At 44.1% G+C, this 18,021-nt stretch overlaps 1 protein-coding gene across 9 annotated transcripts in view; it reads left to right on the top strand.

The window, feature by feature from the left end:
- The first annotated feature begins 8,876 nt into the window (after positions 1 to 8,876).
- The window catches only part of PTPRO (protein tyrosine phosphatase receptor type O), a 30,268-nt gene continuing 21,123 nt past the window's right edge, over positions 8,877 to 18,021 (top strand). For 2 of the 9 annotated variants that reach the window (XM_085883616.1, XM_085883615.1), the window contains exons 1-4: positions 8,888 to 9,210; positions 12,087 to 12,172; positions 12,644 to 12,758; positions 15,324 to 15,398. In XM_085883616.1, coding sequence (XP_085739742.1) covers positions 8,903 to 9,210; positions 12,087 to 12,172; positions 12,644 to 12,758; positions 15,324 to 15,398 — 584 coding nt within the window. In that variant the 5' untranslated portion in view covers positions 8,888 to 8,902. Of the gene's footprint in view, positions 9,211 to 11,988; positions 12,173 to 12,643; positions 12,759 to 15,323; positions 15,399 to 18,021 lie in introns of all 9 variants that reach the window. The other 7 variants (XM_085883621.1, XM_085883617.1, XM_085883624.1 and 4 more) reach the window with 7 other exon arrangements.

Below are 18,021 nucleotides of genomic sequence, written 5' to 3'. Positions count from 1 at the left end.
AAGATCGATGTACGTCAGTTACGTGAAATTTTGTTTCGAAGTTTAAATTAAAGCAACTAAACGAAAATGATGCAAAATAAAACCGGAGCCATCCTTGCTGCGAAACGTTGAATATACATCACAGTTCTTAGTCTCATTATTTTTGCACAATGATCAGAGGGTAAAGACTAAAATCATTCAAATGAAGAACCGCACAAAGGAAAGGTATCAAAAAACAATGAGAGAAACAAAGTTTAAAATGAAGTTCAAAACAATTTGAACGTGACTGGATAATTAAATGTGCTTGTGGCACGCCCGAGAACATCCGGGTCAGAGGTCATTCCGGATGTCCACGAACACCGTATTAAAATAAATAATGTAATATTAATCCACGAGGCGGTATTATGAAACGAGCTAACACCTGTAACATCTCTCTTTTTAACATTACTGATATCTTATGATGCATTTTATTCTGCCCCTTTGGAAAGATGTAAACAGTTAACACAACAATTAAAGTATCAGAAAATGCTATCTATAAAGTAAGCACAATTTCAGCAAACCTACATTTATACTGTATACGAGCAGAGTACCCGACAGGCGAACTTGCTCCAAGGATGCAACACGTTCTTCTGACGAATACCTTTATTTCGGCGGTGTATACGTAACTGACAGCTATGTATAGGCAAAAATAATAATAAAAAAACCTCCAGGTTACGTGCGTGAAGCAAAAACATACCTTCTGATTATAATTCGAAACACCTTCACTGCACTGGAAAACGTGGGGACAGAAACACTCACCTGAAGGTGGTGTAGCAGTTTAACTACCCCCCTGGACAACTCCCCCCCCCCACCCACAAGGGGGGGGTACTTGTCATAGGATTAAAAATAGAGAATGGCTAAAAAAATAGTATGTAAAGAAAATTAACACCGAGAGGTATATATTTTTAGTATAAATCTATTTTTGGCCATAGGGGGGCAAGTTATCCAGGGAGGGGGGAGACTTATCCTAGGACAAGTACCCCCCCCACCGGGGGGGGGAAAGTTGTCAAGGGGGTGACTTATCCTGTAACACCGGTGCTACACGATGCACATTTACATGAAGAATTTGCGTCCCTCACCCCAAGACCACCGACAAAGATAAACAAAAAAAAAACACCCCTGCACATGAATTGGGGTCATGTTGATCCGATGTAGCAACTCCAGATGTAATTGGCCCAGAACAATCGGAGGAGTAGCACCATAAACACACACATTATCACCTGTCCGTGAAATTGTAGTAAGGATACATCATTTATTTGTTTATTTTATTTAACAAGCTCAAATGAGCTAAGATCTTCGTCCTCTTAATGATGACGTCATAAAAACGAATATGACGTCATTGTGATGTATCAGGTTTGCGATAAATTATCTGTGCTAATGCCCGCCTTGATTCCCGCAAAACAAAATTCAAACAGCTTGCCTAGTTTCAGAGATAATGGTATAGGCGATTTCCATTAGCGGCGATATTATGACTTCAACTTTTTTTCTAGGAAGAATTTCCAAAATCGGAGATGGTTACTGCCTGCACGTGGGCTTTCTGCATATACATGGCAAGTTTCACGATGATCCGATGAAAACTGGGTTGTGAAACAAAAAGTCAAAAAATAGGAATGACGTCATAAAAAATTGATATGACGTCATAGTGATGTATCATATGTGCAATAATTCATCTCTGCTAATGCCCTGTTCGATTTCCGCAAACAGAATTCAAAAAGCTTGCCTAGTTTGAGATAATTTTTGGTGATTTACATTAGCAGAGATATTTTGACGTCATTACTTTTTTTCTTGGAGGAATTTTCAAAATCAGAGATGGTTACTGTCTGTGTATATATATATATATATATATATATATATATATATATATATGCCAAGTTTCAGGAAGTTTCGATGAAAACTGTAGGCTGTGAAACAAAAAAGTCCACAAGAACAACAACGTGAGTCAGAGTGAGAGATCCTCCACGAGGATCTAAAAAAATTAATTGCATTACTCCGATTCCCCCGGCAAATTTATAACACGAGTGCGGGCCCGTAGGTATGTGCCAGTATGTGCAGCTTCGTTCCTTCGCTCTCGTAAACGACGACTGGATTGGGGCATTGTTTCAATTAGATCGGACCAACGTATCATAAATGGCCATAACTTGGGAAACACACTCAGGTCCCCAGCGTCAATTGTGACGTCATATCAAACGAAGAAGAAGAAGAATTGTGACCCCGACTCTCTCCCCCCCCGTCTTGCCCCTCCTCTCTCCCCCTTCTCTCTCGCCCCCACACTCACCCCCCACTCTCTCCCCCCGTCTTGCCCCTCCTCTCTCCCCCTTCTCTCTCGCCCCCACACTCACCCCCATCCCACACCCCCTCTCCCGTCCCCTCTTTCGCCACCGCCTCTCCCCCTCTCTTGAATTGTGACGCCTCCTCTCTCGCCCCCTCTCTCCCCCTCTCTCTCGCCCGCTGTCTCCCTCCCCCTCTCTCTCTCGCCCCCACTCTCACCCCCCATCCCACACCCCCTCTCACGTCCCCTCTCTCGCCCCCTCTCTCCCCCTCTCTCTCTCGCCCGCTGTCTCCCTCCCCCTCTCTCTCTCGCCCCCACTCTCACCCCCCATCCCACACCCCCTCTCACGTCCCCTCTCTCGCCACCGCCTCTCTCCCCTCTCTTGAATTGACGCCTCCTCTCTCTCCCCCTCTCTCTCGCCCGCTGTCTTCCTCCCCCCTCTCTCTCTCTCACCCCCATCCCACACCCCCTCTCCCGTCCCCTCTCTCGCCACCGCCTCTCTCCCCTCTCTTGAATTGTGACGCCTCCTCTCTCTCCCCCTCTCTCTCGCCCCCTGTCTCCCTCCCCCTCTCTCCCGCCCCCTCTCCCCCCCCCCCCTTCTCCCTCGTCCCTCTCTCTGTAAATGTATTTGCAAATGTCAACCAAGCACAACAATTAATTCAAACCTTGGGTAAAAACAGCTTTCAAACCCTTGGGAAACAGCTCTTTCCCTTGGGAAAATTCAAACCTTGGGATTAATTAATAACTAGTATGGGCCCATAGGTGCGTAAACGACGACTGGATTGGGGCATTTTTTCAATTAGATCGGACCAACCGTATCATAAATCGCCATAACTTGGGAAACATACTCAGGTTCCCAGCGTCAATTGTGACGTCATATCAAACGAAGAAGAAGAATTGTTACGCCCCCTCTCTCTCGCCCCCCCTCTCCCCCCTAGTCTCACCCCTCCTCTCTCCCCCTCCTCCCTCGTCTCTCTCTCTCTCTCCCCCTCCTCTCTCGCCCTTAATGTCATCCCCCCTCTCCCGTCCCCTCTCTCCCCTCCTCCTCTCTCCCCCTCTCTTGCATTGTGACGCCCCTCTCTCTCACCCCTTTCTCTGTAAATGTATTCACAAATGTCTACCAAGCACAACAATTAATTCAAGCCTTTGGAAAAAACAGCTTTCAAACCCTTGGGAAACAAGTGTTTCCCTTGGGAAAATTGAAACCTTTGGATTAATTAATAATTTGAACAATTAATTCGAAACTTGGGAAAAAACAGCTTTAAAACCTTGGGAAACACTTGGGGAAACAGCTGAAATGGATGAAGAACGATATCAAACCTTGAAAAGGCACATACTCAGGTCCCCAGTGTCGATTGTGACATCATACCAAACGAAGAAGAAGAATTGTGACGTCAATCGTGAAAAAAATTAATTGTGACGTCATAGCACCGTGTCCTGTCAGAATTGGTCGACAGATAAATGGCCATAACTTGGAAATCGCTCGTCCAATTAATATCAAACCTTGAAAAGGCACATCCGCGTCCCCAGCAATATTCCTGGCAAGTTTCAATCAGATCAGCCTGTCAATCTTGCAAAAAAAATTAAAATAAATAAATACATAAATACACATTAATTGTGACATCATTCGTGAAGTCATAGCAACGTGTCCTGTCATTGGTCGACAGATAAGTGGCCATAACTTGGGAACCGCTCGTCCGATCGATATCAAACCTCGAAAAGGCACATCCGCGGGTCCCCGGCAATATTCCTGGCAAGTTTCAATCCGATCGGACCGGTGATCGTCTGGTTATTAATAATTTGGGAAAAAATTGGCATGATAAGGTGAGAAGGTGGAACGACACCTTCAGCTGCAAATATATACACCTTTTCAACACTGAAAAAGCAGTAAAATGGCCGTAACTTGGGAACCGCTCGTCCGATCGATAGCAAACCTTGAAAAGGCACATCCGCGGGTCCCCGACAATATTCCTGGCAAGATTCAATCAGATCGGACAGGTGGTCGTCGAGAAATGGCGTCGCAGACAGACAGACAGACAGACAGACACACAGAGATTGCTGGAATTATAGATAGATTTGAACAATTAATTTAAACCTTTGGAAAAACAGCTTTCAACCCTTGGGAAACAGCTGAGATGGATGAAGAACGATATCAAACCTTGAAAAGGCACATACTCAGGTCCCCAGCGTCGATTGTGACGTCATATCAAACGAAGAAGAAGAATTGTGACGTCAATCGTCCAAAAAATATATAAATAAATAAACATTAATTTGACGTCATTCGTGATGTCATAGCACCGTGTCCTGTCATTGGTTGACAGATGTTATTGGTCATTATTGGTTCGCAGACAATATATAGGTCGTTATTGGTTGACAGACATTGGTCATTGTATCACATTATTCTTTTTATTACTGCCAATTATTGTGCTATTATTATTAATATGCTGTTATCATTATGAGATATCTTTGGGGAAAAAATGGCATGATAAGGTGGAACGACACTTCAGCTGCGATATATACACCTTTCCAACACTTAAAAATGCAATAAAATGGCCTTAACTTGGGAACCGTTCACCCAATTAATATCAAACCTCGAAAAGGCACATCCGCGGGTCCCCGGAAATATTCCTGGCAAGTTTCAATCAGATCGGACCGGCGCTTGTCGAGAAACGGCGGTCGCAGACAGACACACACACAGATTGCTGGAATTATAGATAGATACAATTTGGATCCTCTGAAGATCCGAATCCTGATCTGGATTCGACAATTATTTAATTTTTTAACTGATTCTTCACCATTGAGAAATTAGGGCCAAAAACGATTTCGTACTGTGCGGTATGGTATTTCAAAAATGCATTGGGCCCGATATGTTGTCACGGATCAGGTATTAACGTGGTGGAGGTGTGCGTGCTCCACCGAGTGCCCTTCCACTTTGATACCTGTATTCATTTACGGTTCCGCAAATAATACCATGTAAGATGTGAGAAGGGCTGTCAGGAGAGCCGAGACTTCAAGGAGGTACATACACTCGCCTCCAAGCTGTCTTTCCTGGGTTTAAATCCATACGCAGAGCTCTAAACTGCTGTCCTGGTGTTTCACAGGCAGGGTGATTCATCAACGTGTGTGTTCCGTCCCTTGGATTAAGGACAAACTGGGCGTCACGTCTGAGGACATTTGTTGGTGGACGTTAAAGATCCCACGGTGTCCTTTCGCGAAGAGTTGGCGAGCTATCGTCGGCGCCCTCAACAAATTCCTGCTCTGCCAAGAAACTGCATGAACAGAACCAATGTTTCATCACACACAGTGTGTGAGAGTGACACATCAGTCAGGCAGTCCACAAGAGGGGCATTTAAAAATGCTCCAGAACAAGATGAGAGTCTAGGAAACATCAACCTCTTATATTGCAACACACACGTGTTTAATTAATTCAAAAGACAAGAGACGAAGACTCTCAAGTGGAAACAATCGGTTTAATCCAGGCATAATCATAGCACCCACAATGGGCGGGTCACGTGACTCTGGAAACAATCGGTTTAATCCAGGCACAATCACAGCACCCACAATGGGTGGGTCACATGACTCTGAAAACAATCAGTTTAATCCAGGCACAATCACAGCACCCACAATGGGCGGGTCACATGACTGAAAACAATCGGTTTAATCCAGGCACAATCACAGCACCTACAATGGGCGGGTCACGTGACTCTGGAAACAATCGGTTTAATCCAGGCACAATCACAGCACGCACAATGGGCGGGTCACATGACTCTGGAAACAATCAGTTTAATCCAGGCACAATCACAGCACCCACAATGGGCGGGTCACGTGACTCTGGAAACAATCGGTTTAATCCAGGCACAATCACAGCACCCACAATGGGCGGGTCACGTGACTCTGGAAACAATCGGTTTAATCCAGGCACAATCATAGCACCCACAATAGGCGGGTCACGTGACTCTTTAACCACGCCCCGGTGCACCCACATTATGCATGAACAGAAACTACTGATGTACATCTTAGCATGTGCTTTTCGACGATTAAGTATCTCGTGCGGAGAAGTAACACTCACGCACACGGCACAACATCCGCTTACGTATAATTTGCGTTGAAAAGTTTCTCAGTTATCTCCCTTAGATTATTATCGAACATGTGTAAAATAGATCCGATGAAAACTCTCGGTTGTGAAACAAAAAATGTCAAAAAATAGGAATGACGTCATAAAAATTGATACGACGTCATAGTGATGTATCATATGTGCGGTAATTCATCTCTGCTCATGCCCTGTTCGATTTCTGCAAACAGAATTCAAAAAGCTTTCCTAGTTTCGGAGATAATTTTTTAGGCGATTTCCATTAGCGGAGATATTTTGACGTCATAACTTTTTTTTCAAGGAGGAATTTTCAAAAATCGGACATGGTTACTGTCTGCGCAGGGAATTTTTACATATATATGCCAAGTTTCAGGAAGTTTCGATGAAAACTGTAGGCTGTGAAACAAAAAAGTCCACAAGAACAACAACGTGAGTAAGACTTAGAGATCCTCCACGAGGATGTAAAAATGAATGAAATGGGATATACCATGATGCGGTTTGATGTTTGTCAACGAACATTTCACAAGATGTTATTGTCAAAATTTATCAAGATCATCATATCGCATTCATCACCATTTACCATCACTTGGATTCAGGGCCGTATTTTGGGCCGTGCCAGTGGAGCACACGCTCAGGGCCTCCACATTTTTGTGAAAATAATTTTTCTGTTTAAGTATATACCAACAATTTCCATCCAATTTTAAAAACTAGTAGTTTTAAGGAAATCAGGAATTTTGTCCAAAAAAAAAAAAGAAGTTCTAAAAGGCATATTGATTGTGTGTTCACTTGAACAAATAGATCTAAGCTCTGCGGAGGACGCGTACATTTCAGTATGGAGGCGTCTAACAATCAGATTATTGGGTCGTCAGCAAATGGGAACTACCTTGGGATGATGGAACAACTGGCAGAGTTTGACACATTCCGAGCTGCAAACATTAAGTTGAACTCGAACACTGGAAGTGGGCATACAAACTATCTGTCATCTACAATTTGTGAAGAGCTCATTAACGTCATGGGCAAACAAGTCAAGGATGAAATTGTTTCGCAGCTCATGAAATCGAAATGTTACATTCAATATTACAGGGGGCCTCGACATAATTACGTGCTCCAGGGCCAATACATACCTAAATACGGCCCTGCCTGGTCTCTATAAACCAGGAAACACTGCTCTTTATTGTGAGGGCGCAATATGCAGGAAATGTGACGTCGCGTGTCACAGGTGACAACTGGAAACGAAAAAGGTAAATAAAACTTTTAGAAATGTTATGTAAGTATGTTGTCTAACTTGGAACATCATTATCATTACTGATTAGTTAACGTATTGAAAAGCGTTTTTCCACGTTTGGTTAACCCTTTGCGTGTTACGTCGTTTATGGCTACATGGTCCCTGTTGCTTGATTATTTTCTTTTCTTTCTTAGGGCTGTGAATTTCGAGTGGTATTTTCAAAAAACACAACCTGGTTGTCAAATTAGATGAATAACCAAAAATTAAAACAAAAAAACTTTTTTTGGAGATCTTGGCCTCCCACCCGTGCCTTGCACAGGTACCTCGCCCGTATAGTGATATCAGGGTGGAATTAATAAATGTGGTATCAGCCTTCAATATGTCTTGCGCTTTGAAGACATGATTTTGTGGCGTGAATGTCTCCACAAAGCATGGTTTGGAGATTCCTGGTGTTCTCAAGATTGTTTGTTTGATGTTTTGAGATGGGACTTCCACCTTGTCTCTTTTGTGATCGCTTGTCTTGTTAAGGAGGCGAGTGTGATGGGATCTGATGGAGATGTTTAGGATATTGAAGGGTGTGACAAGATAGGTGAAGTGGTGTTTCAGCAGAGTGGACAGTGTAATGACCATGTACCATTGCTTCGGCAGAAATAAGATGAGAGTTAGGACCGCTTTAAGGTGGGCGCCTTTCAGTTGGAGAGTGGTTAGTGCATGGATTGGTCTTCCCCGGAAAGGTAGAGGCAGTGGAGGATAGGTTTAAATGGGAATTACATAGGTACCTGGATGCATTAGCGATAGTGTGACATGGGGATATTGGCAGGACCTGTCGGTAGCGTGTGACATAAGGCAGGGTGATGATACTCGGGTTGGTGCAGCACAAACATTATTGGCGGATTGGTTTCCTATTGTGCCAAAGTTGTGTGTGTGTGTGTGTGTGTGTGTGTGTGTGTGTGTGTGTGTGTGTGTGTGTGTGTGTGTGTGTGTGTGTGTGTGTGTGTGTGTGTGTGTGTGTGTGTGTGTGTGTGTGTGTGTGTGTGTGTGTGTGTGTGTGTGTGTGTGTGTGGAGGGGGTCCTCTATGATTCGGTGGGGTAACCAACAAGGACGAGGACAAGGACAACAACGACAAACAAAAACAACACGTGCACAGTGAGCATTTGGAGTTTCCCTTCTGAAGGAACTTTCCATAGCAAACATAGGCTACAGTACAGTACAGGTGCCAGGTGTATAGGCATATATTTCTGTACTCTTATGTTAAATCATCCTAAAAGCCAGTTAAGGTGACATCAATAGTACCTGCTGATGTCTCGTTGGCTTTGCTTTTGTGGAACAGTTGAATGTGTGATTGCGGAGAGTCCTGCGATGTGCTCTCGCTCGGAGGGGTCTCTCCAACAAAGCGCTCTTTGTGCGCCAAGAGCGTCCTGGGCTGTTCCAACTCGCTGTGCTGCGTGTTTACTCCCTTTCCCTATCCCAGAGAAAGAAAGAGAGGAAAAGGCCTGCTCGACTTATTTTAAAAAAACATGTTTTAATCTCCATCTTTCTTTCTTCGCTTCAACAAGTATCCAAAAGTGGGAGGACCTCACCTGTCTCCTCTGCACCTGCTTCTCCAGGTGGGTCAAACTGTGCATTCGACTTGAGTTCAGTGTAATTGAAGACTTTGAAACGTGTATGCACGCCTGTGTGTCTACGTACGTACATGGCATCACAGGGCACAGCACCATCGATACAAGTACTCATTTTAATCGTTTGGAAGCATATTGCATAATCATAATCTTGTATTTCATCTTTAAGGAAATGAATTACTTTCCTGCGTCATCTGTCCCAGCTGTGGAACATGATTGTATGATTCACAATTGGAATTATTTCAATGACAAAATGACCTTCGAACGTGTTGGTGGTTGTCTGTGAACCAACACAATCGCACGGATAATTATAATCATTTGGATTTTCTGCTATTAACTCTTGTCGTACATCGAGCGTCACTGTCATCGTACGCAGGGCCGGATTTACTTGCTTGTGGGCCCCAGGCCAAACCTCATCAGTGCCCCCCCCCCCAAATATATATATATATATCGAAATATTGTAATGTAAAAAAAAAGAATTACAACATAATGTAACATCAATAATTTTTTATCAAATTAGTTCCATATCAAGTACATCAAAGTATATCAAGTTCCATATCGTGTACATCTTACACATAGGAATAATGGAAAAATACAATGAAACTGAAGCATAATAAATTTTCCAAGCACAACTATGTGAAGTTCAAAATTACATTTTCCTGCTTTTTTCTGTGGCAAATTTGTCAATGAAACTGTTTGTGTCAAGGGATTGTAGGAGGTCAGATTCAATGCATAGTAATGAAAGTGAGTTAAATCTGGTTTGTCCCAAAGTTGATCTCAGGTGATTCTTCACCCTAGAGTAGAGAAAGACTTCTCTCCTTGACAGTTTGTAATGGGGATGGTAAGGAACATTCTTACCAAGATACTAATGTTTGGAAAGGCAGTTGTCAAAATACCATCTTTAGACCTCAACAAAGTGGAAATGTTTGTCACTGACCTGTCAGATTCAGAAGACAAAATGTCTTTAAACTGCAAAAATCCATCCAAAACAGATGCTTCCAGGTCAGGGGAATAGGTACTGACAAGGAGTGCCAGTTGAACTTTGAGGTCATCATAGTTCATAAAAAAGGTTGTCAGCTCTGGAAGTGATTGGAGTTGTGCAGCTTTGGTTTCTTTTAACTATCTCTTTTGTGAGCCACTCATATATTTCTTCTGGGACGACATAATTAATTGATCTCATGAGAATCCCCAAGATTCCAATAATTATCTGTAAGCATAAAATAATAATAAATTAGTTCAAGTCTAGTATAAGAGATACCAATATCACAAAATAAGAACACAAAAACACACGTAATATAACAATGAAGTCCACAAAATACAACACGTAATGTATATAATCTACAGATAGATAGATAGATAGATAGATAGATAGATAGATGGTGGGAAACAGGCATTTTAAAATGTACTGTTATATTTTTCGTTACCTTATTTTATTTTATTCATTTTACTATCGGGCCTATTGGCCTTCTCCTTGGTCGATCAGAGAACCCACAAGTCCCCGGTGGGCCCCCAATTACTGGTGGGCCCTCGGCCAATGGCCTATGTTGCCTATTGGAAAATCCGGCCCTGATCGTACGTACATGCCCCAGCACTACAAGTGGCCACAAGTGTCACCGCATTGACATCGGTAGCCTACTTGACTCATCACTATAAGTAGCCAGTCGTTTGTAGAGCAGAGGATATTCCATTGCTTTGTTTCTATAAGTAGTGGATCTGGAAGTTGACAGTCCTGACAGTCGTGTACGAATCTGCAGGAACTTTTCCCGAACTGTCCGAAAAGCCAACATTTAGATTTGAAGAAAAGTGTTGATGGGGTTGATAGACCCCCCCCCCCTCTTTCTCTCTCTCTCTCTCTCTCTCTCTCTCTCTGTAACTACCGCACAGGAGTGCATCTGTGGTAGGAGTGGGAGGGGTAGGGGATGACCCAAGCTGGCAGAGCGATAGACTAGGTGTAAGCACACTCGCCTCCAAGCTTTCTAACCTGGGTTCGAATCCCAACCCAGATATAAACTGTCATCCCGGTGTTTCACAGGCAGGGTGATTCGTCGACGTGTGTGCCGTTCCTAGGGATGGACGTGAAAATGGACGTCCCGTCCGCCGACATCAGTCGGTTGATGTTCAAAATCCCATGGTGTCCTTCACGAAGAGTAGTCGAGCTATCGCCGGCACCTCAACAAATTACCAATTCCTCCTTTAACTACTGCTGGGAAGGCAATAGTAAACCACAAAGTACAACCCTTGCCAAGAAACAGCTGACCGGGGTAGCACCTACACTCTGTAACAGAGTATGGTACTGATCAGAACTGGAATATTGTTAGTAATTAGTGACTTCACTGATTGATTTATTCAGTCGGTCAGAGTTGGTGGGTTTTTATATATATATATATATATATATATATATATATATATATATATATATATATATATATATATGTATATATATATATATATATATATATATATATATATATATATATATATATATATATATATATATATTTGAGATGGACTGCTTCATTGTAACTTTGTACAAGTTTTGCTGTTGCGTCTGAATTTCTCACTCGTTGAGATAAGGTTCATCCATTCCCGGATTCACATTGCAGTCACAAAACAAATCATCACAACCTCAGAGTTTCAGGCATGCGAGGCCAAAGCAGCCTGTGTAAGCCTACCAGGCCTAGTCCTTTAAATGCTTGGCCCAGAATAGCCTCCATGGCAAGATGCCATTTCCCAGAACTCCTGTATTGCTTCACTTTTATATCACAGGAGGCGGGCGGTTCAGGAAAGGCCTAGCTGAGCCACCGGCAATCTTTTAACTCCTTTGTTTTTGCTGGCAAATCCACGGCGTCTCTGCCTTCCACCAGGCCACGGTCAGCCGTGAGCGACTGGTTCTGTCGTTCATCCGTCCCTTCGGAGAGGGAGTCGCCGCACGCCATGGCAGACGCTCTCTGTGAGTTTGAGTCACTTTGTCAGGTGCTTATGTGCTTTTGTGTTGCTGTAGTGTGTTTGTTGCTTGCAGTGATCTCAGCACGACCAGCGACCGTTTGATTCTGCCATGTGAAACCTTTTTTCATGATGACCCGGTGTTTCCGAGTGAAAGAACACCACGTCTCAACGATAAGGTGTTTCAGGTTCGAATAAAGGCCATCATTGTTTATGACGTGTCTTCGTCTGTGAGTCATAGACGAACTCCACCTCCACCTTCAACCAGCTTGGTAACGTGATTGAGAAATCCAAAATCCCAACCGTAATGGTCATGCTTTCAGGCTATTCGCAATGGGAACATGGTGTAGGTAATTACCGTACTATGGTAACGTTAATTAAATAATGATTTCAAAGATGGTGAAAATTAGGAGGCACATGATATACGATGATTGTGAACATTAAAGAAATGGTGATGATGCACTGTTGCTTTTGGCAGATGGAGAGGTAAGTGCCACTTCTGTGACTGTGACAGCCTTCGTGGCCACCTGCCTGGTCGCTGCTGCCGTCGGGGTGTGTGTGTTCCAGCGGCTCAGGCGTAACAAGACCTCCAGGTGTGAATGTGATGTCTTGGCTGATGCACGTGTTGCTGCCCCCTGCACGATTTACTGCTTGCGCCGACACCGCCAGATGCTCGTAAAAACTGGCACCGACTCAATATTGACAATCTGAGCATTGTCTCTGCCATTCTGTTTATCTAGACAGTGTGTGTGTGTGTGTGTGTGTGTGTGTGTGTGTGTGTGTGTGTGTGTGTGTGTGTGTGTGTGTGTGTGTGTGTGTGTGTGTGTGTGTGTGTGTGTGTGTGTGTGTGTGTGTGTGTGTGTGTGTGTGTGTGTGTGTGTGTGTGTGTGTATACATATCTCCAGGATTTTATTACTAATTGATCTACTTGTCCCATCAATATATCCTTAGTTTTATTTTTCTGGGCTGTTAGATACTGATGCAGCCATGCTCCTCTCTTAAGCAAGGTGGTAATGGATGCGTGTCAAGAATTGCAAGTATGTCTATGTCTGGGATACTGACACCGTTGGACTACTCTTGTCCAGATGTATCATGAAATCTTTGACGTTCACAAGTGAGTGCTGGAATATAGAACAGCCTGCTTTTTTGTCTGTCTCTATTTATCTTCCTTATTCTCATCCCGTACGTCCCACCTGCCGCGTGCTGGTTGCATCATTTCTGGGGCACGCTTGTGCCACTGATGCAGTGACCCCTCCCGCCAAAAAGGTTCGGGTAGGATTTTTGAGTTTGACCCGGGTAACGACACGTAATCGTTTGCTAGTGTAAATATACCTTACTTTGTGATGGCGGTGTGCATTGCTGTCTGCATGATTGGAATGCCCTCACTTAGCCCAGGTGAACACTGTTTGGAATGTATAAATAAAAGGTGGAACCATGCTTAGGCTGACCATTTCGATGTGGTTTGGGATTGGGTGCCGAGTAAAATTTGACCTCTCCAAGTGTGCTTTCATGAACATCTTTGTTCGTTTTCGGTGTCCCTACAAACTCACGGTGCATTAGTCGCTCCTTCATTAGATGCTCAGCTGTTTTAAAGATGTTGTTATGAATCTGGCAACCATGAGCACTCAACATTCAGGTCCCTGTAGATCAGTTATTTCGGTAAGTATGTGTTTCTAGTCAGGGTCCCGTCCCTTGTTTAATGGTTAATTAGTGTGTGTGCGCTGTGAGTTACTTTGTAGTTAGTTTCTTATATTCCCCAACAACAACACCAACAACAACGGCATCCTCCCTGGCTTCCTTCCATCATCAGCCTTTCTGACGCGCATACGTGCCGAGCGCCTGTGGGCGGAGTTCCATTGGCAACCGACGCATTGGCTCCGCTCCAGGGTCGAGCATGACGTGTTGCTTTCAGCCAATGGACAAAGCGCGAGCGACGTACGCCGCGTTCCAGCCAATGTGGTGGCACATCGCCCGAAGAAGGAGGAATGCCTCTCAGGGGGGACGGGCCGCGAGGATGCTCGCCATGCCCCCCGGACGAATCACGAACGGCGAGCGGATCGCCTGAGACGAACCGGCCAATCTGGAGGCAAGTTGCGTCGGAGCCGGTTTCCCACCCCCACCCCGTGCGGGGGGGGGGGCTTAAGAGAAGCACGGGTGTGCGCAAAGAGGTCCTTTTTCCCTTGAGCCTATTCCACGGAGGATCGCCTGCCTCCGAGTCTGTCCCACCGAGAATCGCTTGCCTGTCTTGTCTGCTGGCGCTCGCTGTCTCGTCGCTTGCCAGAAGAGTGTGCTGGAGCCCAACGCTACTCTCCGTACCCGGTGCTTGCAGCGGCATCGAGTTGCGGGTTCGAGTCCCACCGAGCTGGATCGTCGAGGGCCGCACAAGGCAGGAAGGTCCAAGCGAGCTTCTTACCTCCAGCTCACCTTCCCTCTGAGCTGGGGGTATCAATAATGGCCTCCCTGTCATTTCTTTTATTGGCTTAGCACGGTGCGTGTTGAGAAATAGGGAGACGGTAAATTGTGCATTTGTACCGACAGGCCTTGGTGACCATCCGTTCGGGTTACACACGGTTTGAGCATGGTAACGGCTCGTCCCGCTCGAGGTCCGTCGAGGGTGTGAATTCCCCGGTAGCTTTGCCACGTGGGTACTTAGGTATATTGAAGTTTGGCAATTAACCCTACCCCATGCGGTCGAATTATTGGCGATTCATGGTCCTGTAAGGGACCCGTGCCTTCCGGACTTATCCGAGGGTCACGACCTAAATTCCGGTGTGTTCGGTGGAGCTGACTCTACTGCTCCCTCCAGCGGTCGTGCTCGCCACCGATACCCGACACCACAACAATATTACCTTTGATTCCGAAATGAAGTACCTGTACTTGCTGGTGTATTTTTAAATTTTGAGGAGCCTCTTCAATCGCGACTTTTATCATCATTGTGGCTCACGAATCATGTGGTAACCATGACATGGTACCACCGAGTACTGTTACTAAACTCAGAGAGTGGCACACATGAGGTTGCATTGAAATCAAGTGTCAGAATGAGTCGTGTGACCGATGTGCAATGTGACAGCAAAATCAAATTCAGATTGATGAATGTTTGTGTCCAAGTGAACGTGGTCAGCTTTTGTTGGTGAGTTGTTTTCTGTTTGTTGTTTCAGACAAAGCTGTGTGCAAACCATGCCACACACACAGGTTACAGGCCATACCGCCAAACGTAAGCTTCCCTTTGGCAGGTGAGTCCCTGCTGTGTTTAGGTGAACATGGTAGGCCAATCATCTCCTAGACAAGTGGCTATTGAGGTTATTTGGCCTTGGACATCAGCATTAGAATTGACATTCACAGTTCGAGTTAAAAAGCTATTTTTGTAATGTATGCAAGACCGGTTCTCATAAAACAAATGATTTATTACAAGAAATAAATAGGGATGGGGGAGAAGAGAAAAGAACAAGACCGGTGAAACAAAATAACAAGCCGGTATGCGACATGGGTGGTCGCGACATAATTGCATACTAGTCATAGTTTTTGACGGATCAGGCTGACATTTTTGACAAAGAGGTTGATTATAGTGTGCATAAAAGTGTGGAAGCCCATTTTTGATTTTCAAAAAAATTAATTTTATAGGATTTTTCAAAAATTTCAGTCCCGTTGCTAGGCAACGGTGGTGTCCATAGCAACGGTGCTCAAAAGCATAGAACAAGATCCTGGTATGAACCTACCTGTCAAGTTTCATTAAAATCGGTTGAATCCTCTGGCCTCCAGAGCTGTCCATTACATACAAACAAACAAACAAACAAACAAAAAAAACCTTGCCAAAAGGTGACCACGTGTGACTTCTTTAAGGTCACACTGAGGTGAACAGAGCTGCTATCCACCAGGAGCTACTCCTTGAGGAATATCTGCCTACGAGAGATTCCGATGAGAATCGTTCTACAGAGTAACCATGAAAAATATGCGTTTGCCTCATAACGTCACCAAATGACGTCATAATGTCTCAAGCTTGACATATCTAGAAAGCACTCATCGAGGTGTTCAATTTGAGGTACTACACGATATGGTTCCTAAAACTTGAAAATTTGAACTTAGGGTCAAATATGTTTGACCTCAGGTGCTAACCATGAAGGTCAAGGCCAATCGCCACCAAAAATTAATCAGCTGAGTGCCAGACCATGAACTATATTCCCATGAAGTTTGAAGACGATCCGATCAAAATTACTCAAAAAATAAGGGTTTCGTTGACTCCCCTGATTTGCGACAAAGTGACCTTGACCTTTGACCTTGACCTTCAAAATTTTGTGCACTGAAAGGGACCTCTATAGGCCTCTGATATGCAAAGTTACAAAAATTTCCAATGATAACTGTGCTCTGTAGAATTTTTTATACGTGATTACAGACAAACAAACAAAAAAAACATACAAGCTGACTAACATATTTGCAAAAACTTCGTTTTGGCAAGATAAAAATGACGGTAAATAGACACACTATTTTTGAAGGACTACCATTTGAAAATAAAACCTAAATCAAAAATCGGCTCGAGTAAAATTTTCTAAATATCTCGAAGTGTTTCATTCCGAAGTCTCGTTTCTCCACATTCAAAGCTGTAGGACAAGGATTGAAAATACCGTACGCGTTTTTCGGCCGCTGCATAGCAACGGGAAACTCAAACACGCACACTCCCAGCGCATATGGCACCTGATCGCCAAGTTTCATCGAAATCGGTTTGCTGGTTTGTGCTGTGGAGCCTCGTGTTGCAGACACACACACACACACACACACACACACACACACACACACACACACACGGAAAACCCGACAATAAGGGTACTCTAGCGACCACCCAATAAGTAATTAACTCTCTCGCTGACTATGGATTTATTAATTTAATCGTAAAGGAGAACCCAAACACTCAGACCACCTCAACGCTCATCTATCCCTTGATAACCTAAAAAAACACGTGATGTGTCTTATTTACAATTTCCGAATTGTAAAAGTTGAAATCTTCTTCTTCTTCAGGTTATCCGTGTTCTTCTTCACCTCTTCAGATTCTTCTGATTCACGCATAGAATGCGACCACCACTTCCATGTCGTTTATGGGTTCCATCGCGCTACGATTGAACTCAAACGGCAAATAAGTTTCGATTTTCCACAAATATGCCGAGTCGATGTGTCCTTGGTGGTTGTAGTAATACAAACCGAGATGGTTTCATGCTGCACCAATGGCCGAAAGATCCGAGGACTATCAGAAATTGTACAAGGTTTGTCTGAAATAACCGAGTGTGGATCGGGCCGAGAAAATATTTGGTTTTGTGTTTGGATCATTTTACAGAGCACTGCTAAAACTAAAAAAAACCCCACCATCACCTCGTAAAAACAAACATCACCCCAACAATACCTTCCACCATCCTACACACCCTCTTCCTCTCTAGCACCCTCCCCCTTCCACAGAGGTGGGACATTGACACCCTATGGACACAACGGTGGGACGCGGCACGGACACAAATGGCAACCAGGGAAAGTATGAAACGGGAAGATCCCAAAACATACAAGACATCTGGTCAGCCTACGACAGCGGGACAAATAATTTGTCACCCATTTTGTGAACTAAACGGAAAAAATCTAAAACTACCAATTTGTGGTGACCATGTGACCAGCGTCGTCATCTTCATGAACACTTCAGCCATCTTCCTCTGAATCGCTTATACGAGCCTCGAAAGCTGAAGGATATGGCTGCACCTTTCCACCGAAAGCGTTTCCATCTGTAATTTTGGCTCCAACCGTTCCTTTAAAATCCCACGAATCAGTTTCAACATTCTGAGAACCATCAGTATTGCTGATGACGTTGGGATCAGTATCAGAATC

This window comes from Eptatretus burgeri, chromosome 5, assembly GCF_056783735.1.
Source record: "Eptatretus burgeri isolate ZD-2024b chromosome 5, Ebu_testis_v1, whole genome shotgun sequence".
NCBI lineage: Eukaryota > Metazoa > Chordata > Myxini > Myxiniformes > Myxinidae > Eptatretus > Eptatretus burgeri.
This window is presented reverse-complemented; position numbering and strand designations above follow the sequence as displayed.